The sequence below is a fragment of the Limanda limanda genome, chromosome 13 (genome assembly GCF_963576545.1).
Source record: "Limanda limanda chromosome 13, fLimLim1.1, whole genome shotgun sequence".
Taxonomy (NCBI): Eukaryota; Metazoa; Chordata; class Actinopteri; order Pleuronectiformes; family Pleuronectidae; genus Limanda; species Limanda limanda.
Window position 1 is genome coordinate 20,869,120 of NC_083648.1, and position 26,619 is coordinate 20,895,738.

Below are 26,619 nucleotides of genomic sequence, written 5' to 3' on the forward strand. Positions count from 1 at the left end.
GGAACTAAATGAGACGCTTCGCAAGAGGAGTGGAGAAAAAAACGGCAGACAGAGGCTCAGCGAGATAGAGGAAGATATCAGGCGGTGTGGAAAAAACCCCCGGAAGGAGTGACTGACACCTGCCCTCCAGCTCCGTGTGAAGGGCACGGGATGGGCGAGTAGAGAGGAGCTGCATGAGACGAGGGAGAAAACAAGGGAGAGAATGAAGATACCTGGAAAACAAGGCCTGCCTCACAGCAAACCTCGCTTAAATTAGGACATCTCACCACCAAGACAAGATGGTTACAAGAAATCTGCTCCTGTTGGTTTGCCTGTGCCTGTGGGAGGGGCTTGCTGGGATTTCCTCTGCCAGTAAGATTGTACGGAGAAGAGGAGTTGGCGGATTGCACGCAGTGAAGCTGGGGGAGAGCAGAGCCGCCGACCAACGGGATGCAAGTGTGGATGCAAATGCGATGCCCGTGGTGACTCTTAGAAACCTGATCAATCACGAGCAGACGGGTGACGCTGGATCTTTTTCTCATTCCAAATTGTTGCAGAATCACGCTGCTCCATCTGTTGCCAACAAGGAGAAGCAGGCCCCCAAGCCCAAGCGTGAGGTTGACTCCGTCTATAATAAAGAAGTGACTCCGCACACATTAGCAACTGACAAGGAGTTAAACCAGGATGTGAAGAAAGTTAGGAATAACACCAAGAATGATGAGAAAACAGGGAGGTCAGAGAAAGCATTCACAATCCACCACAAACCAGATCTACACGCCAATAAAACAAGGTTTAAATCAGGCTCCAGATCCAGGGTCAGGCCTGATATGAGTGTCTATACCACCGGTGTGCCACGAAAAGGATTCAGCATAGATTCAAACCGAAAGCTGAATCTCACTGGTAGTTATGGCCTTCTGAAGCTGCTGTCTAAAGAAAACCTAGTCAGGATCGTCAATTCCCAAATGCAGAGCGTTCCCAGCTTGAGCTTTCCGAGCAAGGGCAGCCGGAGCAGGAAGAGAGATTTGATTGACGTTAATCACAGACAGTTAGAGGCTCAGAAAGTGGCGAGACAAGATGTGGTTGTCACTCAGTCTCACGCTGGATTTGATAATCAAACAGCATTTCCTTATGTAAGCCCAGTCACCACTCCAGATCTCAATCGAGACCCTGGTGCTGACATTCGTATTAATCCGCTAAGTGAAGTCAAGCCAGCTTTAAGTAAAGAGCAGGACAACTTGCGATTGCAGGATTCAGATAATGGCGATAGCAAGAGCAAACACCTTCTGCACATGCTGTCAACACCTCGCAGCGAGGTCAGCCTTAGCCCGGAGAAAGAACTAATGATCAGCCAAACGGAACCGCCTTTCACATCGACGAAATATCACCCAGTGTACGTTCCCTCTGAAACAAATGATTCCCCTCCTTCTGTGCTGACAATGCAGCACTCGGGATTAAGGCTGGGGAACAGAGCGGCAGATTCCCATAGAGACCCATTAACAGAGTCAGTTCACCCTGCTCAAACAGAACTCAGCACAGCCCAGTACCCGGCCGATGAAGACAACACGCTTGTCAACAGCAGTCATGTCCTGAGGCTCCACCCGGCTCCCGAATGGAGCTACAAGGCAAAAAACACTGGGACACAAGCTGCTGATCCCAAAAATGGCCAAGGCCTTGTTTTCGAAGAAGCAGAGTCCGAGGTGAAAGAGGAAGTGCACGAGCGCATGGAGGGAAAGGGGTCTCGCTCTCGCAGCAGGAGGAGCTGGATCTGGAACCAGTTCTTTGTGATCGAAGAATACGCCGGGCCTGAACCTGTGCTCATCGGACGGGTAAGGAAAAAAGGAACTTCATTCATCATTTACACGGTCTCTGACCTATTTTATGAATGTTTTATGCTTATTTAAGACACTGTTTCAAGTTTTGTACATGGCTTATTTAACCTCAGGTCTTCCACTCAGATCCACATCCTCTACGAGATGTGGTTAGCATAATTTAACCCCCCATTCACGCTCGTGAGTTATAAACGCGCAATTGGAATTGATTTACTTTTTCTCCAGTATGATGTGATGGTTTCCAGTTAGCCGTAAAATCATCAATTAATCAATGGTGTACTGAGGCGAAAAAAAGAGCCCAAGCTCGCGTCTGCCCAAGGGACTAGTCGTGATCACTACCAATCTGGCCTCACCAATGGGAATTGACATATCCAGGAGAATTAATAGCTTTACTTTTTCCTTCTCCCATTGATCCTCCCCCAAGGCAGAAAGCAAAAGCCGTCCGAGTGTTCCCTCATTTCACTGTAGGTCAGACCTGTCAGCTCTCTTCCCTCATGGTCAGAGGTCCCGCTAATGCTATTTCATTTGGACTGATTTACACTTGGTTTGACAGGATTTATCACCGCATTCTCCCCCAGCACAACGCGCTGGCTTGTCGTCCTATTGCTCAGCTCGGTCATTTATTAGAATCATTGACTGGGCACGTCTAACCCCCCGAGCTCAACTCCTCCCTCCTTTGAAAGAACGAGCAGCCGAGCGTGGAGGAGGTCACGTTGACTGGACAGAAGGTGTCTCCGGGCCGCGCACTGTAATGGCCGTGCTCTCACTCCTCAGCATGCGCCAACTGTCTCCGTAGCCAGCTGCGGTAGATGAGCTAATTCATAAGTCTGTGCGGCCAGTTTGCTGAGCAAATGAATGGTAATGATCCCAGTGTGACTGCTGCAGGCTGCTGGAAGCCAGTCGGTGTGTGCGAGTGCTCAGAGTTGGATTGGTGGTTATAGCCTCAGCTCAGTGGGAGGTGTCTCACACTCGACCGACAAAACGAGCAGAATTGCTCTGTTTTTTTAAAGATTATAATATCCAGGTGCAGACAGATGGGCCGAGCTCTGCCTCCTCCACGTACGGCCTCCTAGAGAGTCTGGATGATTAGACAATTTTCAATTTGGATGTTTTTTTTGCCTTTGCACCATAACCGATGATGATCTGAGGCAAATGCTACGGAACTCTGTTAGTGGCCACGGGGAAGATGCACAAGCTAATGGTCCAGCTTACAGATGGCACTGCGTGTAAAGCCATTAGTGCCAATCTGCTGTGTCAAGCAGGTGTTTATGCCAGCACATTGTATGGCACTCAAGGAGGGAACAATGCCAGGACACACACACATGCCCATATGATAGTGCTGACACCTGGAGTGTGCCAAGTAAGCTATCGTGACTCTGTGTGTGTGTGTGTGTGTGTGTGTGTGTGAGTGTGTGTTTGTGTGTGCTGGAATAGAGATGCAAATGATTAGTACCCTTCTGTATTAGATGGTGACGGCAACATGAATAATGCTCTTATAGATCTAAATACGCTTATGAATTTTTAATCTCCTGCTCTGCTCCAGTGTAGGCCAGCACTATAGGTAGAGGGAGATCAATGCGGACACGCTTCCCTGTTTTTTTCCACGTCCAGGGCTTGATTGCGCTTTAATAAAGAGAGCTGTGATGGAGAGCATAAAGAAAGTAACTGTACGGGCCAGAACAGCTTCACCTGCCAGATCCAACACAGTGGCTCTCCTTCAGTTGATTATACTGCGTTGACGCACACATTCAGACACACAAACCACATCCATCTGAAGGTGAGATTCTGAGTTTGACTGTGGGTGCTTTCAAAATACAACCAGAGCATTGATTCATGTAGTTTTTTTACGTACGCTCTCGGACAGTTTGGTCTGGATAAATCTCTGGTGAAGCTGCAAACAAGAGCCAAGACTCTAATCTGTGATGTCAAAGGGAGACAAAGGCCCTGCTGCTAAACTGCTACTGAATTATGGGCCAGCTTTGTGGATGCACAGTGGCAGCACCCAGTGTAATTTTCTAGGGATATTCTAAAGCACTCACTGGGATTTCAATCTGTCAGAGAAATTATCAAAATCAGCTAATTTCACAGGAAAATAGTGCAGTTCCTGATCCCAACCTTTTTGGAATGGACAGTTTGGCCTGTGTTGATGCTCCGGAGCCACTGCAGAATAATTTCTTGTTATTATTGAGTCCTCCTCAAACAGTTCTACAATGAGCTGTCACTTTTTATTGTTTGTGTGCTGGATGTTGTGTGCAGAGCTTTTTTTTAATACAGTGTATGCTGCAAAGTAAATAGTATTTGTATTGTATCTGCAGTGACGACTTTATGGTCAATGTTTTACATAGTTTTGCTTTATTGCTGCTCATGCGTGTGGCTTTTATATAAGTTGTAATGATAACGATGATAAATAACAACTTACTAGACGCTGTTATTTTTTATTGCATGTTGGCTTTGTCAGAGGTCTGTTAAACAATTAATCTACAGACAGGAGACACGCTGCTCCCCCCACTGACTGCTACAGAGTGCTGGTCGCCTCTTTATTCAATTTTTATTAATAGTGCTGGCATTGCATGTCCAAATGGCACCAAAATCAGCACTGCATATTCCCGGGCAATTTGCAATAGGCATGGGAAGTGTGAAGTCGAAGCGTTCCATGTGCAGACACACGCAGACACACGCTTGTGGCATTAGTAGGTGATATAGCATCAGCATCTGCTGGGTTATCAGTTTTTCTTCTGTGATCGGTGATTGAATCGCTTTATACTCTCAACGACTTTATTTACTGTGTTATCATGTTTTTGTAGAGTTGAAATGTAAAAAAGTGCAAGAGACGTTTTGAGTAGTGAAATTGTCTGACTCAGTTTTCTGTTTTCGATCAGCACTCTCTCTCCATGTCCCTGTTACAGTCACACACACACACACACACACACACACACACACACACACACACACACACACACACACACACACACACACACACACACACACACACACACACAGAGACAAGACACGCATACACACAAACTTGCAGATGATGCTGTGTTACTATATTTTATCACGCTGGAGTGTGTCTGCCCCATGATAATTGTGAATTTAATTGATGCTGTCACATGGTCTGTAACGGGGTTTCAAGTGATTGCAGAGGCAGTGTGAAAGAAACAGATTTTTCTTGAGGAGAAAAGGCGCCTCAGCAGAGCTGGGATTAAGAAAAAAAACCACCCCTTTCTGATTAGCTTTTCATTCCCCCTCTCTCTTCTCTTGAAATGCAAACTCGCTGAGAGGGAGACAATGTGACATGTATCGTAGTTTCCTCTCTGTGAGGAAACTCCAGCATCTCCAACCTGCACTGTGTCACCTTTATATCAATTTACATGTATCAGTTACTCAGCCAGTGAACGTGCATATGTTATTCACATGCAACAGGAAATGGACTTAGGCTATCATCATCATTAGCATATCATTATCATCAGCAGGAACATACATAATTCATAGCAAGTTAAAAAATGCCTGTTATACACAATAAACATTAGTGTCACGTTACACTCACACCACAGCACAATATGAATAATACAAGTCTAGATATTAATGTGAAACAGTAATTAGATACTAAATAATACTAATCAGTTCCCAGAGTAACATACACTTTCTTATTGCGATGCATCAACAGTCACTGCTGAAAACCACATTGCAAAATGATGTTAAAAGATTTCTCCAGCCTGAGGGCATTTAAAGATGTATAAATAACATGGTTATTGACCGTTCTGTTATTGATAAATCCCGTGTCTACGTGCGGCGCCTCTGGGTGCAGCGTGCGTGCGCATGTTATTACGAAAGTCGGCTGTGTGATGCAAGGACGAGAGAGAGGCTGTCACAGGAAGTTAAGAGCTGGTGTTTGAGAACGTGTACGTGTGCGTCTCACATTATGTTCTTCAAAGGCATTTCCTCATTAGCTACAGGCCAGTGTTAGAAAGTTGCTAAATTAATTTACACAAGTGCAGTTTTTTGAGGTACAGTGCTAGTATTTCTGTTTTCATGTTTCTGTTTACTTTTACTCCTCTGCATTTATTTCAAAGTCATATTTACTATAAGCTTTAGTATTATGTCAAAAATAATATACGATTTATTTAGTAGATTAAACTACAACATAAATCCACTAATATATGCATTTTACATCAAAAAGCAGCTTACAAATTAATTTTACACAAATGTTATTTCTACGATAGCCTAATACTCCTAAATGGGCCGATGAGGATGCTGAGTATGGTACTAATTTTTCACAGGCTACTTTACAGAGGCACTCCACAGGAATTTTACACATTAAGATCAAACAGTTGCAAAAACTTGACCTTTGCTATGGAGAATGAGTCAGAGAAAATAACTCAGCTGATGCTTGAGACCTAAAATTTCACCAGAACGTAATAAACTTGGTTTGTGTGTTTAACCAGACTCTGGAAAGTTGCATTATGGGACGTGTACTATCCTGTATCCAGTGTTTTTGACCATACTAGCGTTACTGAAAGGAAGGTAATTCAATTATCTGTGACATGGATCCTGATGAATCAAAAATAAATAATGTTTTTTAAATCTTGCTGTGGCTCAGGAGGTAGATTCGGCTGTCCACTAATCAGAGAGCTGTGCTGCCAGTGTAAGAATAGTTTGTGTGAGTGATTAACAAATGCACTATGTATAGCAAGAGCTGTACGAATCTGTGTGTGGATTAATGTGATCTGTAATGTAAAGCAATTTGATCGATGAGAGAAGCGCAATATAAATGCAGTCCATTTACCATTAGCATAACTATATGACTTTATAGAATGAAGTTGTTTGATTACCCCTTTAAAGTTATAGCGTAAACGTTTCAATAATATTATAGACTAATGTTTGATTATATTTATGGGAGACTTTTCTTCAGCAATGGGCAATTAAAGTATTTACTCAACATCATATGAAATTCATAAGCAACCTCCTAGAAAACCTCTGTGTCATGAGAAGTAAGGAGAGCTGCTTGACATCTTGACAATGTAGCTGTTCAAAGGGTTTTCCACCCCAGTGATATTATTAAATATGATTCATATTATATAATATGTCGTATTGAATATAATTATCAATAAAAAAATGTTTTCACCAGAGGTCCCATTTAATAAACCAGAGTTTTTATTCTACAATTGATGTACATGTTCAAAGGAATAGTTCTATTATAAAAAAAATTCTGAATGCAAAACTTGTAGTCCCACCTAATTATAATCATTATATAATATTTAAATTGATAATACACTATTTTACACTACTATTGCTCCTTCGGGTGTAATCATAGACAATGGTTCTCATAGATGGTTTCTGTCATTTCAGGTAGTTCTTATCACACCAATGTATATTCAAGTATTCATGATTCTGCCTAGTTTGGTTTGATAAGATTTGTCTCTATTCTTTGTACATGTGGGAGGAAGAGGAGATGCATCGTCCATCTTTATATACAGTCAATGGGTTTAATACATCAGCATATGCTTATTCTTATCCCCTGGAATGCGTGGAGACCGGCCTTTACCCAGGTTCTAGGAAAAACACAGACATGCAGATTCTATAGACATATTTGTGTAAAAAAACTGGTAAAATCCACATAATGTACGTACACAAAAACATCACAAAAGGAAAAATCTGGAAAGTCCTGCTAGCACTGGGATTACAGTGTCTTTTGTGAAACTGGAGGCAGGAGAGGGTAGAGAGGCGTAGAGCATAAAACATAAAAATAAGAAGAATGTGTGACTGTGCCAATGAGAGGGCACCACCAACTGTAAACACACACGCCTGAAAAGGAACGCATCAATAATAATGAATAAAAAGTTTTGTGTGTGCTTCCACTCGCAAGCTCCCTGTAGAAATCATTTAGCCTGTGGGTCCGAGCGCAGCGGGGGTGAGACAGCAATTAGAGAGTGACTGCAGTGATGTAGGGAGGGAGGAGAAGGGGGAGATAACAAGACGGGGCAGAATAAGCAGGACAAAGAAGGGATGATGTCGAAGAAGAAACTGGAGAGGGGTTAAAACAGAAAAGGGGACGTTCAGTACAGTGAGGGCAGCATTAATGGCAAGTGGATATGCAGAGTGGATGGGTTGTGAGAGTGGTTGAAAGGTTAATGGCTTACAACTGGCACAGAGGAAGAACGTGTAAGGCAGTTAAACTCAAAAAAAGACGAGGAGAAGGAGTGAGAGATCACACACATTTCTAACCCTGACCTCACTGCCCTTAGAGGCCTGGAGCGAAGTGGAGGACGGGCCGGAGAGAGAAGGAGAGGGTTATGGAAAGAGGCAGCAGGGAATCTAGAGTTTACATGGAGGGAGGTACAATAGAGAAGGGGAAAGAGAGAGGGAAAAGAAAGAGAATGGAGAGAAGCATTAAATACCACGTTACTTCAAGCCCCGGTGGAGGCCTGATTCAAATGTGTCTCTTTGCTGAGTGGGTGCAGGATCACAGAGAGCAAATAATAGACGGGATGACTGAGGGAACAAGGCTGGAGGGGGAAAAGACGAGCATGACAGGAGGAGAATCTGTGGAGTCTATAGAATTCAAAGGAAATGCAGGCATCCAGTCTCTCCTTCACTTCCAATCTCACTGCTCTCTTCATATCCCACGTTTCATCCTGGGATATGTCGAACAAATCAGCAAAGTGAGCGTCTGAATTTAAAGCACCATTCTCCTGTATGTGAGAGTGGCACTATTTTATCTCTAGGAGTATATGAACCTCTCACTGTACGTCTACATTATTTTAATCTTAATAGGAAACACATTCTGGAGGTAACCCTGAAACTGTGGGTTGGTCAGTGTGCAACCTTAACATCGAGGGTAATGCACTCAACACAGAATAAAGCACAAACTGGAGCTGGTTTAGTACCTGAGGTTAATAAGGGAGAGATACAGGGTGTTTTAGCCAGAGAGCATTGATATGACATGGGGAATATGGGAAGTGAGGAGGCTTTGCAGGAGTTGGGATTCATGATTATGCATAGCCCAGTGTGAGCTCTGTGACCGTGACCTTGAGCTTAAATTTATGCGTTGGCCCGGACCATGCGCTCCACTTCTCCCTTTGGCCCTGGAGGAGCACGTGAGTCAGGGAGTGGAGGGCAGGGGCGAGAGGAGAGGAGAGGAGAGGGCGGAGGAGGCCAAAGAAGAGACTGAGGCACATTACAGAGACAGGTGGAGAGAGCGAGGGGGGGAAAGGAAAGGAGGCGAGGGCTGTGAGGTTAACTCACCCTTGGGCAGTGGAACAGATAGAAGCAGCATCACTGTTGCCAAATGTGTCTGATTTCAACTTAAAGCTAGTTGTTGACTGTGGATGAGCTCTGTGCTATATCAATATCATGAAGCTGACTGCGGCAGCTGACTTAAATGTTACAGTGAATGCTTCATTTCACCAAAATCCCAAGAGTTAGATCCCAGATCAAGACATGATCAATATCAAAGCACAAAATAAAACATGTTAATATCTGCTTTAGTCAGTGTGCTGTACTCCCTTGTTAACATGCTGATGTCATCTGGGTTGTTGGGTAAGCTTCAGAGCTGTGAGCTTTCGTTTTCTTGGACCAGATTCCAGCACTAAAGGCAGCAACGTTGGTTAACCTAAATATAGTTTCTACTTAATGAGAACACAAAGTTTTACTCAAAAAAACAAACATATAAGGACACGTTGGCCCTCTTTGGCAGAGCTGTACCTCCGGGCAAATAGTAATAATAATACTAATGATAATAATAATGCAAAGTGATGCCCTGATCCCTCTGTCACGTGACATTCCAGCATCAACATATCTGTGTGACAGGGATGTGTTTAAACATGGGAACAATTAACAACAAATAGTGTAACCAGTGAGATGCCATGTGAATAAAACATCCCTGCTTTCAAACAACACTAAGCATGTCATGTCTGCATTTTATCATAACCATATTTGTTAAATGGAGCTGGCTGGCTGCATATAAGAGTCTAAACTTAGCTTCTTTCTGAAAATGAAGTCTTTAACAGAGAGAGAAGGAGCAGAAGGGAGGCAGCCTGACATACTGCTGGATTCAGACAACCAGCATGTGAAGACCTCTGATATAATTAATGTATTTTAATTGTTAGGCATGATAGCACATGCTTTGTTCAGCATGTTTAACCACACACATTGAGCAACGTATGTTCTAACATTTGCGAATCAGGCATTAAGTCCAATGAAACAACAAAATATTTAAATTAACCGTGCTCTCTAAAATGACACAGGCCCTGTTCAGATCTCATATTTACATCTGTCCCGATGAGACCTGATCACAAGTGATCAATGCTAAGTACATCTGTTCACACCTGAATGTGTCTCCTGTGACCCTTTTGTGATCAGCTCTGACTTCACCACTCTATATGCAAATAAGCACCAACATCATTTATGTTCACGAAAAGCAAATGATGTTGTTTCTCCCAGTCTGAGTATACAGATGTGTCCATTGTAAGTGGGTTCGTGTGGTGTGTGTGTGTGTGTGTATGTGTGCGTGTGTGTGTGTGTGTGTGTGTGTGTGTGTGTGTGTTTTGGCAAATGCAAGAGAGAGAGACTGGAGTTAGGAGGGGCTGAGTAAATCAATGTGTCGTTTGCAGCTCTACTATGGAAAGATATTTTATCCATTTAAAAAAAAAAAGAAGAATCCTTATGTGGTGATGTTTTGGCATGGCCACAAATCAACATATGTTCACCGAGAAGCGCAAAAATAAATTTGATTAATTGTTGTTTCCTGACCTTTGACCACCTTTGACAAAGTCATTTGTCTGTGGCTTCCTAAACTTTAGCAAATTGCTTTTGGAAAATGCATCTGTTTTGTGAAGTGACAAGACTATGGTGAATGTTTGATTCAGTTTAGGCACAAAACTTTTGAACGGTTGACGTTTCTTTCACACGTTCAGAATACAAACGGTGCCTCTCTGGCTCTTATCATTGAACTTGAACACGGAACAAAATGTCTCGGTGCACTTTCTAAAATTAAAACTGCTGTCATTTTATTTGAAGGACAATCTCTAGGTGACACTAAACAGCAGGTATTAGCATAAAAGGCAAAGTTTTAAATTTTGATGGTAAAAGTTAAGAGGTCAACAAAGACTTGACCCGCTGGCCAATGGCCAAAACATGTGGCCATTGGAAGCCAAGCTCTGGTATATTTAGCTCTTGAAACCTTGATTCATGGCAAGAACTGCATCATCAACCTTTGGGTTATTTTGGCTGCTGTTGTTTACTCTGGCTGTGCAGTGAAAATATAGATATACCACGAACACTTGGTGTGGGTAGAAGGAAGAAGAAATGGAAAAGAGCAGTGCTTAGCGAGGGCAGGTCAGAAGAAGTGAGCAGGGTCAGGATGAGACGAGCAAGAGGGCAGGGGAGAGCGGAGTGTGAAGCGTGTGGGGGGGTGGGTGGAGAAGAAGTAAGGGCCAGATGGGAGTGGAAGAGCAGCAGAGAAGGCAACAGAAAGGAAGGAGAGGAGGGAATCTTCTCTTCAGTTTGCTGACACAGGGAAACTCACAGGTTAATTTTTTAATGCATCTTAGGAGGCGTGCCAGTGCAAACACACACATATGGTGAGATGAGAGTACAGTATGTGCTCTACATCCCAAAAGTCTGTGTTACAATTTACACAGGTTTTGCAACACTGCATGGTATATACGTATTTCAGTAACAGAATATAAATACTCTACAGGATTTTTTTCCCTTGAGTAACCATTCTATACTTTTGGGAAAACAAGCCTTTGCCCAAAGCAACAGTAAAAAATAACAATAGTAAACAGTGCTTGAAATTCTATTCTTATTCCAGCACACACTCCTGCCTTTACACACCCAGACCTTTGGCTCCGATGGTAGGAACCATTCCTTTTGGCCGTGGCACGCGCTGGCATATATGTGGGCGATTTGCCCTTTAAATGTACAGCAGTGAGTTAGGCCTCCAGTGGCCTTTTCCAAGCTCGTCTCCTTCGGCTAAAATATGATGTGAAGTGTACACCACCAGAGTGGAGCACCGGAGCAATAAAACACAAACAAGCATGCGACCAGCCACGCACGCAGGCACACACACACAAGCTGGCTCTCATACATCAGCTGATTATGGTAATAAAAAGTGGGATTTGCATACTCTGAAGCTAAAAGCACAGTTTTGTCCTGAATAATGTATCGCGGAGGAAAGGAACAGTGGCAAGATGCACTGAACAGCTAATGGTGCTAAAGAAAAAGTCTAATAATGATGAATAATGAATGTTCTATTAGGACGCGCATGTGTGTGTGTGTGTGTGTGTGTGTGTGTGTGTGACACGGGGAAGGATTCCGCAATCTCTTTTCTGGTGTGTTGAAGTGCAGACCACACAGCGTGGCCTCCAGAGACAGACTGAATTAGATCAAACAGGAACAGGGCAACATGTCCACACCACAACCGAATTAAAGAGGCAATCGAAGCTAACCAAACTCCAATGCAGAATCAATGGCGGATCAATGCTAAACAATTAACCGCGGTTCCTCATGACATATTTAAGCCGTGTCTCGCTGTAAGACAAACAGGCGGGAGACCGTTTTCAATACCGTCTTGACATTTCACTGTGAGTGTGCCGAACAAAAGGGAATTTCCCCACTCACCCGCTGTGAGAATGGGTTTGATGGAAAGTTCATACAGAATTTAAAAACTAGTCACAGCAGAAAGGTCTGTCTTCTGAAGTCTCAAGTGCTCCTCAGAGGCTGGCTGCGTTCTGCCTCTGTTTCTGTTCCAGTGCCTCATTGATTAGAGCCGGCTAGTTGAATGACAGCGTGGAAATTGGCATGCATGTGGAATAATATGTGTGTCACACCTGAGTGGAACTCTCTGCATATTTTTGGTAACTCTGGCTGTTTAATGTGGTTTTAATTACTGCTTTTATCGTGGCAGGAGGTCGTTATTGGAGCTGCAGTGAAAGAATCTTAAGGGAAATGAAGAACTTGTTGCAAATTTGTGTTATGATTAATATTAACACCTTTATATGGACAAAAGTAATCACTGTAAGTCTGACACGGCAAGAAAGAGGATTATAGCTTAATGATCCAACCATACATTATTATGTCGTAAAATCACAAGTGTGTGTCCATCTTTAATGTTGGCAATAATACACGAGAAAACAGTTCACATATCCAATGACCACAGTCAGTTGAAGTACGACAAAACCTGGTGGAAGGCTGTGGTATTGGTCATTGAAAAAACCATTACATTCATTTATAAATGTCTTTGTTTATATTACAGCAGGTGTAATTGAACCTGCAAGAGCTGTTGAAAAATGTTTGTCTCCTGTAAATATATATATATTAGGGTTGGGCCATATTTTAAAATCTTCCATCAGCCAAACCACAGCGGATTGTCGATAAACGTACATACACAGGGGCACACGCCATTATCAGCAGATGCAAATTGTTCCACTGCAGCGATGCCACCGGAGAACGAAGAGCCAGCCTTATCTGTGTGCACGTACTGGTTTGTGTTTACATGAGTGTAGGTGCGTCTCCTGAGCTCCAGATGGGGATCTATTGCTCTCCAGATGGGCGGGAGAGTGAAGACATCAGATGATGACAGAGCTGATCACAGTCGGGGCCGGAGAGTTGTTGACTTTAATTATTAGTCAGTGTGTAGATGTTGGCCTCAGCTTTGTTGCTGTGCTCTATTAAACGCCCCAAACTCCCTGGCTAGCTCTTAACTGTTTTATTCTCTCTCCAGGTCAGGCACCGCCGGCACTGAGAGTTACACACAGACACACACAGACACACACAGACACACACAGACTCACGCATTGTTAGTCACGCCTTGGCTCCCTCTACATTCTGTGCAAAGGACTGTGCCAAGTGGAGGTTTAGCCAGGGCAGAAGGAGACCAAGAGTCATTACACCTCTGATTTTAAAGTTACTGTGGCCAACACACACACACACACACACACACACACACACACACACACACACACACACACACACACACACACCTGGAAGTGGTCATAGAATAAGATGTACAGTACATGCACACAAACACACAGGCGGCCAAGCACTCGTTCCCTCAAACAAAAGGAGATCTCAGTATTAGGTAAACTAGCCACAAGCAACAGTTTAATTTTAAACCTGCTCTCTGAACTCATACGGGAGCGCCCTTCCAAATTAATTTGACCTGTTTTCCCTGACCAGCCTGTTTCTTCCGACATCTCTCTGAGTTGGAGGTGCCTGCTCCAAATCGATTGGCTGACCCTCTGCCCTCCGCCCTGCATGACTCGGCTGATATGAAAGAGCTGGCTCGGTCCCAGCCTCAGGCGTTACCTCCACCCAGGCATGTTGTGGAATTTGACTGGCCTGTGGGGCTCGCGCTCGGTCTGTAGGCCTCCGGTGCTTTCGAAGCTGCCACACCGAAGATGAATAACTGCCCCTGCTCCGGGGGCTTCGGAGGGGGAGGGGGCTTCTCATACCTGCCAGGTGCCCTTGCAAACTCTCCCTGTTATGTTTGGGGAATTCCACCCCAGTGCCAAAAGCAGGGCTCGGTGGTGCCCCAAATTTTACTCTATATGCCTTTTGGCACTTCACGGGAGCTGCCAGTCGATTTTTTTCACAGTTTGTGATTTTTTCCTGGTGCATAACTTCCCTCCCCTTCAGTCTCACACAAGCACAGAGACCACACACACACACTACCACACACACATATACACACACGTGCATTTGTGGGGGAGAACATCCACATTCATTAGACTAATGCAAAGCTGTGGGGAAAAAAACACATTTTCCTGGTGTTTTTATGATTTATTGTGTAGCAGAAATGTGAAATTGTGCATATGGGGTATTAGTTATTTAAGTGATTTAGAGGTTGGCTGAGAGTCTTTTCCTCCTCGTTTGATGAATTATGGTTATTGCAAAAATGTGAAATTGAGTATATGAATATAAGCATATTACCTTATGATATAATAAGTAATTGAACAGATTTAGGAGTCTGGGGAGGATGGGAGTTGCATTCACAAGAGGCGCCAGGGATGGAAATGGCATCTTATCAGGCTGAAATCATTTCCAAGCAGAGGTGACACATCAGTACATTTTTGTGGCCAGTGGCTTCATATTGTTTGGCTCTTGATATATTTGATAGTATATCGGGGATATGAAAAGTAGGAGTTATGAGATGTCATATTATTCATGTTAAGCGGGTGTGATATATGACATATTGTTGCGTAATGATAATGTTTGGGTATTTTTGCACACTGACAGGTAGCTGAGAGGTATTCCAAAGCTGGGCCACCGCAGAAGCCATAAAATATCCATAGCTATTATATGTAGGGAAGTGCATTTTTCTTATTATACTTTCCTATAAATCTGGGAGGGACAGATAAGGGTGAGAGGTCAGCCTTAAATGGATTTGGTTTCCTCAGGCTGGGCTCTCCTGCTCCAGATGACTCTGAGCAGTGCTTTCAATCAGCGCTGCCACCGCTCACTGTGGTAATGATGGCCGGGGCTTCATTAAGAAGCTCGTTAAGTCCCCTCGTTAAGCTGCAGGCCCGTTAAGACTTTGATTGTTAATGGCACTTCATTAAGGAGAGCGAGGAGCCGGGCTCCCGTGGTGGTCCTGACCAGACGTGTTTTTGGCCAATTGGCCCCGGTGGGCCCGACAGATGATCACATGAAGCCCAAACTGAGTGTAGGTCACAATGTAAACACTTTTCAGTGAACTTGCATGAACCGGACTGCAACAATACACAGTTCGTTAGAGTAAGACAACATTGAAACCAAACAAAGGCGCAACGGGGAAAGCAAAGCAAATGGTTTGGACCTCAGAAACACTCTATCAAGAAATGATGCCAAACATATTGGATACGAATGCTGCCATCTTGTTCATTGGTAACAAAATAGGGATCAAGTTGTGGTATCAAGATCGTGCCCATACACTCACTCGACCAATCTTAAGTCAATCTGTTAATTTTGACGTTGAGGTGTTGGTAGCATCAACTAAATTAAAACCAAAGGGGAAAAACAGCACTTGACAAACATCACTGTGATAAGCGATAACTTCTTGACAGAAGCCATCTTTAGAAAAAACTATTTTACTTTCACTTTGACCTTTTAGTTTGGTCTAACATCTGCAAAGGAGGTGGGATCTATGACCTTCACTGAAGCCAACCAACAGGGGGCAATTAAGAAGCTTTAGCTGTGAGACAACAGCAAAGGCTTGACTCCCACCTACACATGTCAAATAATACATATAAACAATCAAATCAGTTTGTTGGAGACCAAACTGGATTGTGGAATCATGATACGAGTGGAGCTTGGCTGCTATTTTGGCAGCATGCATAGTCTGTAATGTCCCAGTGTGTTGTAGTTGTTTCTTAATGATATTGATCTGTTCATTCAATATGTAATTTTATTATAGCTCAATTTAAACAAACAAGACCAAAGTAAACCGATGATGATCGTCTACAAACACTTGGTCAGATTTTCTCGCAGTTCACCATGCTTGGCTGTGGCAAAGACTATGGATCCCTACTGTATCTGACGGCAGTTTGTAACATTAGGTGGCTTTTCCAGGGTTATTCTCCACTTGGCTACATCACCCTATTTTCAATTATGGGAAAGTCAATCCAGGAGTCAAGTAATTATTCATATCTGTCCTTCTTGACTTTGGTCTGAAATGTCTTTCAATGCCCTAAAAGTCTTAAATAACTTGTTGAAACCTTCAGAAACCCTGTGGAGACAGACTGAGTTTACGAGGCATCACAGTGGTTATTCAAAAGCTCTCTGCTGTATATCATGTGTTTCAAACTACACAGCCAGGTCTTAACGGTGCCATACATAAAAGGGCCTTGTCAAGGTTCTGCTTGATGTCTGGTGGGTTGTCTTGGCTCAAAAGCACAAAAGCACAACAAAAGCAGGAAAGATAAAAGTGATGCATGTTTGGCATATTTACTCAGTGTTCAGGAAATATGGAGTCAGTCAGGCAACCAGATCCAAAAGGGAAGTGTTCGGAAGCAGACAGGTAAAATGAGACAGGAACAAAATGTCAATGTCAGAGGACAGTTGACAGATGTTTGTGGTCAGATAATGTAGAGTTTTGCTGATTAGGTGGAATGAGGAGCAGGAGTACAGCTCGGGATAGTTTTCACAAGCCATTTTGACACGACACAGCAGAGCTGTTTTTAGACCCCATCTCAGGAGACCGTCCGCACAATTGGGTCATGTTCTTTCACATAGGAACGATGCAGTGGGAGATTCTCTGCCCAGAAATCTCCGGGCCGTTCAGGTGAGGGGTGATGCAGCAGACAGAGGCAGGACATAGCGTATAAAGTCTGTTGCATGTTAGAAACATCATCAGCCTATCCGCTCATTTGCATTAAATTCTCTGGAGGCTCTTCTGCTGTTTTCTCACATCGACTCATGGGACGTTTTCCTCGGGGATTGGCCACAGAAACTGAAACACAAACAGTTTAGGAATATATGTGTAAATTATACAAGCAGCGAAGAATTTCGCTGCTATAATTTCAGAGTCTTTATATCGAGCGTGCTGGATCATACACACTATCATGTCTTACTGGTGCACTTGGATAGAATGGAACTATATTCAATGTTATTTGCTCCAGTGTTTTTCCTACTACATCCAATCAAAGTGTCTGTGTGAGTAAAAGGCTTGTACACAGAGAGCGTTGGAGAATCACTATAAATGTGCTCAGGCTAGTTGTAGCACTCCTGATTAAAAGACAACAGTAAAGCCTTCAGTTCAGCTGCAGAGTTGTTTCCAGTTTCCTCAGTGCACAATGCTCTCACAGAAATCCCTCTATGTTGGAGAGAGCCCTTTCACATTCTCAAGTTGCATTGTCATTTAAATGAGGAAATCTTTTGAAGGTGAGCTGTTTAACTTTTGACTTTGCGCCGAACCCTTCACATACTTTTAACATTCAACTTCTCTGAACTTATGATTGCTTTCTTAGCCATAAACAACCTTGTCAACAGCCAGTTATCGTTTACCCCCTGGGAAGCTGGCGTATCCGTTCCATTTCCCCCCTTGAAAAATGGCCATCCTCAAAGTAAATGAACATTTCGATTCACAGTATCCATTCTCATTTCATTTAGCAAATGTGCTTAGCTGTTGGCACGCAACAATGCGCTCCTGAGTTAAAGCCGCATCCCCTCCTCAGCGGCTTCTCCACTCTCCTCTTTCTCCATCTAGAGTCACAATGTCACACTTTCTTGCAAGTGGGGGCTAATTTAACACACTCTTATTCTTGGTCACAGTTGCTATTCGATCCACGTAGGTGTGGGGGTAATGAGATTGAATCTTGTTGTGTGCTGGGCGCATCCCGCCGCTGTGCGTGTGTCTCTCATTGGGGACCGAGGGCAGTGTGGAGCCTGCTCTGGTATTACCTCTCCCTGCATGAGAGAACGCTGGCCTCTCTTCTGCCCAGGCGTCCCACCAGGCACTGATCCAATAAAGCACAACACAGGGCTGTGATCGATACGACATGTCCCTCCGCCACGCTCCCCTCCACTCTCCCTTATACGCACTTATTAGTTAGGGAATAATTGATTGGCCCCCTGTTCATTATTTCTTTGATTTGCTGCTTTCATTAAATAGCCAGGGAGCCGCATGTGCACAGACTAGTAAGCTCTCGCCGTCCACAGCTGCTGGGAAGTGAATAGAGGCTTTAAGATTGAGCGGGAGAGCATGTGTTAGGGATATCATCGAGATTAAGGAGATCCTGGTTCATAACATACTCATACTCTAGGCATAGAGAGAGGAGACATGGTACAATAAGATGAAAGTGTGTGTGTGTGTGTGTGTGTGTATGTGTGTGTGTGTGTGTGTGTGTGTGTGTGTGTGTGTGTGTGTGTGTGTGTGTGTGTGAGAAAGAGAGAGAGAAGTATTTTGAACATTTCTTTTGTCTGCCTCTGTTTAAATTCATTATATCCAGGAGGCATGCAGAGGATAATCTGCTTGTTTTGTCTCCACAGAGTCTCTGGAATGCAAACTTAATTTCTAACTGGTGTTTACTCTTGTCTTTCTTCCCTACCCTCTGTGTTCTTCTCTGTCCTCACCTTTCAATTTCCACACCATATTTCCTCCCATCTTGTCTCCCTTCCTCCCTCATGTCACTCCTCCTCCTCCCTCCCCTAGCTCCACACTGACATGGACAGGAATGATGGACGCACAAAGTACGTCCTGCGAGGCGAGGGGGCGGGCTCGGTCTTTGTGATAGATGAGAAGACGGGTAACATCCACGTCACCAAGCCGCTGGACCGTGAGGAGAAGGACGAGTACCGTCTCGTCGCCACGGCCACGGACAGGCAGACCGACCGTGCCCTGGAGCCCTCGTCACAGTTTATAATTCGGGTGCAGGACATCAATGACAACCCGCCTTTGTTTGATGACGGCCCCTACAGCGCCACCGTGCCGGAGATGGCAAATATAGGTACGGGACCCTGGGTGGGCAGTGGGAGGGGGGGTTTGGATCATATACAGTGGAAAGCAGCAGCAGATTATAAAGCTTGACAGTTTTATGTAATAAACAAAACTTAAAATTAACACATTGATCAAAATATTACAATAAACCAAAAAATGTTGAATAATTTAACAACTGATGAAAAATTGATAAATTATTGTAACATTAGATTTTTTTTAAGGTTATTAATTTGTATTTTCCTAATATGACTTTTCATTACATTGGAGTTGAGACCTTTGCCCACCCACCTCACCTGACAGCCAATCACATGTTCCCACACCGAGCTAATCATATAGGTGTGTGACCTTGGATTTATGAATTAGCACTAAAGTGAAGAGTCAGTGTTAGCATCAATCTTCAGTCACTTTAGTGTTAGCTCAGCAGTGCTGTGATTCTAAGGAGGTTCTCAGAGAAAACTGAAAAAAGATTTGAAAAAAACCAGGTGCTGTTTCCAAAATAACACCGTTGTTCATTAATTAATTCCTAATCGTTGTATTTTCAGATATGAAAACACTTACATGATTATAAGCAGTTTCGGTCCTTGCTGGAAATTTGGCAATCTGCAAAGCCATTTTCCAACATGTCCTGTAGAGGATCTCTGCAGTTTTCTTTTCACACATGCACAACACAGCGGGAGATTCTCTGCTTAGACGTGTTCACAATAACAACAAATCCTCCGAAGGATTCAGACGAGGGGTGGTTCAGCAGGCAATCACAGGATTTAACATATAAAGTCCGCTGCAGAGATCACATGACTTTGTTTACAGCACATCAGAGTCAGCTTTTATCATCACAAACTTTATGGACATCTTCGTGTGTGTCTTCTACGTGTGCGGCTCCCATTTTTAATTCGGAGATGCTTGTTTTCATATAGTTTATTTAAGATTTTGCATCCGTCGCATGTTCTCACATCGGCTCGTCTGGACTTTCTGTAGACTTTCTGCTCGGGGGCGAGGCGGAGAAAGTCCAAAGGAAGTCTGGAGGCTCTCATTTGGACATTTGAATTCACACATATACCTCCGTTGAAGAAACTGTGGAGGATCTCCGCAGTTCAGTGCCTTTCTGGAAGCAGCTATAGATTAAAATGCTGTATTTAGCATTGGGAGCAGAAAAAACACTTTACTATTATGTGTTCATTTTAGAAGGCTGTTTATATTGCACAAGTGTCACACTCATAATTCACTCAAATACTAGGAAAGCAAATATAGGACATAGAGTAAACATTATATATTAAGTAGTTGTAGACATGGCCAAAGTGTTTTATTTTTGGAGGCAACAGTTCCCAGCTCTCTGGCAGCTGGACCAGAAACTAGAGGCTGAGGGCAGATGTGATTTACACTAATGACTACCTCACTGTCATTTAAAGGGACATTATAATAATAAGTGTCTCGAGTACCAATGCCATTTTTGGAATTAAAACTACAGCAACAGGAACCACATTCAGATTCACTAGATCCATATTTTTATGTGGAGCCCATGATGTTTAAGAAAGTGCAAACAATTATCCTGGATCCATCCCATAATTCAGAACTGCACCAAAATTTAAGTACCTCTTTCCTGACCCATGCCACATCCCTCCAGCAGGTTTCATGGTAATCTGATCCAGGAGTGTTTGTGTAATCCTGCTAACTACACACAAACAAATACAAACAGAAACACAACCTCCATGAGGGAAATAATAGAAGGTAATTATCTTAAGTTTCAAGGTAAGAATTATGAACCCCCCAAAAAAACCTTTATAATTAAAATAATGTGGCTTTGTAATTTTAAGGTTTTTTATATATATATATATATATATATATATATATATATATATATATATATATATATATATATATATATTTATGATTATTTACTTCATGATGTGATTCAACCAAATCTTTCACCTTAAATGTATAATGCCCTTGTAACCACCAGAAGAGAAGGTAGAACTATTATCGTCTGAGTGTCCTGCTGGGATCTGTGTTGTTGAGTCATCCACAGAAAACTGGATTTATCCCACTGATATAAATGTATAAATTGTTATTGTAATACCAGACAGAAACATTTTTCATTATAGACAGATTATTAAGTTTAATCTTTAGAGCCAAAGACAACATGGATGTCTCCGTTCTTACCATTTGAACATGTGCAAAGCTGAATATGAGTTAACATTTTGTTTATGGGCCAAATTCAGCCTGTAGTCTTTGTCACGTGTCAGCTCTCATTTCTCAGACCTTTCATTCCTGTCCTGTCTATGCTGCGATCAAATAACAAGAGCAGAAATGATGAAGATTAATCTCAATATCCAAGATTAGAACTTGATCTCAGTTCTGAACATGATTTGATTAAGCCGGTTATCGAAGTCACATTCTGCAGACAAGCTCAGGCTCCAGCATTTTTACTGGTTTTTCATTCTAAGTTGCTGCTGTCAGGCGGGAAGAAGACAGATATCTCACATGTCCGCAGCTGCAGAGAGTGTTTTCTGATCTGCCATGTCACAGTACTGATTGTCTGAGTGTATTTCATGAAGCAGCTTTGAAATGGTGGTTTATATAACCTGCACCAAAAAGTCCCTTACACTGAGAAATGTGAAATATAGAAAAACAAAAAAATATCAGATATTGAAAGATAACTCATGGACTCCAATAATGCTGCAAATATAAAAGCTCTATTAGATTAAATGCAGTGTAAAGACTTATTATGAAAAGCACTTGAGATGGGACATGGATACATTCTGGAAATACAATCAGCATGTTATGGCAACAGATGTCAAAGCTGCAGCATTAGAGCCATTAGACAACACACCACCGCTATAACATTAGTGCCTGCTGGGATCACACTGACATTTTGTACAGTATCTAATTAGCCTTCATCATATATAGATGTTTTTTTGTATTAGGGAAAAAACCTGATGCACTTTAGCAGGTTCGGCTTGGAGAGTTTTCAAAGCACAAAATTGAGTGAGGGGCCGTTTATTCCTGCTTCACATGTAGTCTGAATCCTGCATCCAGCATCAAAACAACTTTACTGCGGCTGAAATGTTGAATTTTGATGGCGTGTTGTTGTTATTCGTGCCACGTATTTCTCTGCTGTGGTCACAGCAAATGCACCAATCTCCATGATTTCTCTTTTTTCATGTTCGAATGATTTTTTTATCACAGGATGCTTTCATGTGTCACTAAATATACCTTCTTTTCAGTCCAGTCCAACATGAAGAGACATTGGAAATTTTTATTTTTTTATGTACATTTATTTTATAAATGAACATAAAAATACAATTTTAAATGACCTGAGGCTTCTTTTCTTAATCAGTCTTTCACGATGAGTTAAGGCTCCCGAGATCAGATCAGAATATTTTCTCCCAAAAACAGTTTTAATTATTTCACATGACAGATTTCTGTTTCTCTCTCTGCTTTTTTAATGGTTATAAGCAGATGGCTGCAAGCGATGTCACATACAGAGTCTTTAGATGAGAGGATTATAACAACGAGGGGTCAAAAACAGAGCAGGTCATGTGATTAATTTAGTGACGCTCAAACAGATACATTTTTTTCCATAGATTCACTTTCTGATTACTTGACTTTGACTTGGCTGGCAAACTAATTCTGTGAATTGAAAATCTGCCTCTGTTTAGAATGTCAAACTTTCAATTAATTTATTGAAAACTTCCAAATGCCAGTATCAATAGTGATGCAGAATGTGAATGTATTTTTGGACTAATATGAATATACCCTCATTCATATATTGATTTTTATGCTCATCCATTGTAGCAGTGGATGTATCCTGGGAGAAATATGAATCATTACATACAGTAACTGTGATAGGTGAGGGCCTCCGGTCAAGACTCAATGCTGCTTTCCCCTATATTGTTTGGAGCCGGTCTCCAGTGCTCGTCTCTGATGGAAAAAAAGAAAAACCTTGTCCTCACACACAGAGTCAATGGAGATGTTGTCACTCTCTCTGATATCAATCTATTCTGGTCATGTACTTTAATGCACAGCTCAGGATTTAATAACATCTGAATGAGAACCTGGTGACAGACTGGATGGTTGTCTCATTACTGTCAAATCTGATCTAAACACACACACACACACACACACACACACACACACACACACACAGACACACACACACACACACAGACACACACACACACACACACACACATGATATAAAGCAGATTAACATTTTTTACACTGATATACAGTTTTACATTACATAATGGTATATTACAATAGTTTCTCACTTCTGATGTTGCTTATTTTCTATTACTATTTGTAGTTATTGAGAACTTAAACTTTTGAAGCTAGGTTTTCAGAGCAACTATTTGAGATTGTGCATATATTCCCTCATCGCTAAACTATGACAAGCACGTAAAGACTGCAATCAACTAAAACAAACACGCTTCAATTTGCACAACATGCAGTCTACTTACTAATTTTGTACTTGCTGTCACATTTTGGAACTCGCAGACCAAGGCCTTAAATCAGCCGAATCTGTTTTTGATCAGCAGTCGCCTGTCGCTGTGTCTCTTTACAGATGCGAATCATGAGACAGTATAAAGTTTGGAGTCCAGATTGTACTAGGGAGCTGCATGCAAAGTAGGATTTCCTCTCAACCTAAATGAGCCCAAATTCAGACTGGTTAGCTTGCAGTTAAATCCTGTAGTGTTGTCAACTCCATTCTAATGAGTAAAACCAATATTGTATTCAAATCAAGCAGCATCTTGTTCCCCAAGCAATTGACAAATTATTGCACTTAATACCCTGTAATTAAACACAAACAGAGACTTACCCGCTCTAAGTGGATTGAACAAACATTTTAGTTATGTATGTCCTTATGATATCTTAATAAGTAGTATATTTGGACATTTCTGTGTTTCTCTCCTGGCATTGCAAGTCAAAGCCACTTTGCAAGAGGCAGGTGCAAGTGGGAGGAAAGTGAAATATTCCCTGCTGCACTGTTCCATCAGAGCTTTGTGTCCAGGCTGCATACAGGGACCTGGGGATTGCTGGGTGCCCTTTTCAGATTGCAACACCTAGTAATAGTTTCTGCCGGGCCTTCGGTGCAGTTGGAAGCTAAAAGTGGCCCAAACCGAGGGCATATGTACGGCAATACTTTCTTTAAATGTAGGTCACATGCCTTGCCTCACCTTAACAGAGTCCAATTGAAACCAGAATATTCAAATACCTGAATTAAAGTCAGAAGTACATTATACGTTTTTTATAAAAGTACATGAGTTCTCAAATGCACTTGGTCTCCACTTTCTTGTTGGGAGCGAGCAGGTCGGGCACTGCTGTTCAATTTGAATCCTCCTCTTGGCATGAAATTGCGTCTCTGTTCATGGCGGCTCAAACCGCATTGAGGGAATTTCATGGCTGGAGCTGGTGGATGTGCACGCTCGTGCACTGCCCCGAAAACCCCCAAAATCGAAATGCAAATAAATGCAATTTAAATGCAATGCAGGCCGAATCTGTAATGGTTAGATTAATGGTGATTTTTCAATAGTACTGCTTGTAGGATGTATGAAGGCTTTCACTTTTCCTGATGAAATACCTGTAACAGCAGGAATGATGCACGACATACAATACCTTCCATCTCCAGTCTCTAGTTCAAGAGCAGCTTCTGCTAATGTCATTATAATATTATTATCATTATAGTTGTTATTATTACTATTTTTATTATTATCAGTGTTATTATTATTATTATTTTTTTTTTTTATTATTATTATTACTATTATTATTATTATTATTATTATTATCATCAGTATTATTATTATTAATACAGGGAGCTCTCAGGTTATGTAATCATGTAAATAGCACACACATACTATTGTTTTTATCTCAGTATTTGTTTGCATATAAATAGATTGTGTGCATATAAATATATATTAAAGAGATATTACTAGCTGACTAACTCTATATTTAATCAAGCATGTTCACCTTGTGTCTCTGTGGCTTTTCTCTGGGTACTCTGGTTTCCTCACACAGTCCAAACAGTTAATTGGAGGATCTGAGACTCTGTTCAGACCTGTAATTAGCATCTGTTCTGAGTGACCCGATCACAAGTGCTCAGTGCTCAGTTTAGGTCTGAATTCCAAATGCATCCAGAGATCTGATCCCTCAGACGTCTGATGGCCCTGATCTGCCACAGTATAAATGTATTTTCACACTTCTCAATGTCCATATGCTGATTTGCCACAATATCGACATTGATAACCACATACTGATTGATACTTTTATTAAATTGGTCAAATCTTTCCTCATTGGCAGATATTCAGTCATTCAGCACCTCCTTACTCTGCTCACTCCCTTCCCTCTCTCTATCTCTCTCTCTCCGACACTCACGTCGACACAGCGCAGACACACAAAGCAAATGACAGTCGTCGTTATTCGCATATACAGCGTAAATGAGGCTTCGATCACAAGTGGTCACAGGATGCCCATTCAGGACACATTTTAGTACCAGGGGTGAACAGATGAATATAAAGCTGACCACTTGGTATCAGATCCCTTAGGACAGATGTTGTAAATTACCTCGGGTGAACCAGACCTCCTACTCAATGTCAGCTGGGATTGGCCCCAGCTCACCCATGACCCTTAAAGGATAACCATTATAGATAATAGATGTAAGGATGTTTGGACTTCAACATATACAAATACCTATAAAAGACAGGGGTTGACCAGATATTTACCTCAATGCCCTGAGAGGTTAATGAGCCCCCAATTAAAATCCAGACTGGCCAGTTGTTGCAGTTTATGTGTATCACGAGAAGGAAAAACATTATCTGCCTATTAGCCGTGCTGTCGATTCATATTAGTGCAGTGTAGCCTGCGATGCTGCTTTGGGACTCTGGGCTTTTTGGCGGCCTGGGGGAGCTGATGTGATCGACCATAAGTGAAACCTGCCCTGGTTCTACACGTATACCTGCAAATAATCTCTTCCACCTGCTAATAATTCATTCACACTGCTCCAGGATCTTTTCTGCGTCGCACTACGAAACCTAAATGAGTTGGTCACACACCTACCTGCACTCGCACCCCAGTGTCAGGAAAAATATCGAACGATTTTGCGAGTTTGCGAAGCGATACTCCGTGAAATGCTTTTACTGTATTCGAGAAATTCTTCAAAATGAATAAATTCAGTCACCGTGACATTTATGGTAGAAAAGTAAAGTGGTTTTCTGGGGTAAACACCTTAAAATCCATCAAAGTGGATACATTGGGGGGGGAATTCTAAATCTGAGGGAAGAGTTTTGATCTTCATGTTAAATTACAGTCTTGTTTCCTATTAGTCCTGATGTACGGCGCTGTCCGTATATTAGATATTATGTTCCTGGTAAACAACACAATTTATCGTATGGTGAAATTAGA

At 42.3% G+C, this 26,619-nt stretch overlaps 1 protein-coding gene across 1 annotated transcript in view; it reads left to right on the top strand.

Moving 5' to 3' along the window:
* The first annotated feature begins 278 nt into the window (after window positions 1-278).
* Window positions 279-26,619, top strand: part of LOC133017555 (uncharacterized) — a 91,852-nt gene continuing 65,511 nt past the window's right edge. The window contains exons 1-2 of the mRNA XM_061083663.1: window positions 279-1,805; window positions 18,940-19,234. Of these exons, the coding sequence (XP_060939646.1) occupies window positions 279-1,805; window positions 18,940-19,234 (1,822 nt within the window). The remainder of the gene's footprint in view (window positions 1,806-18,939; window positions 19,235-26,619) is intronic.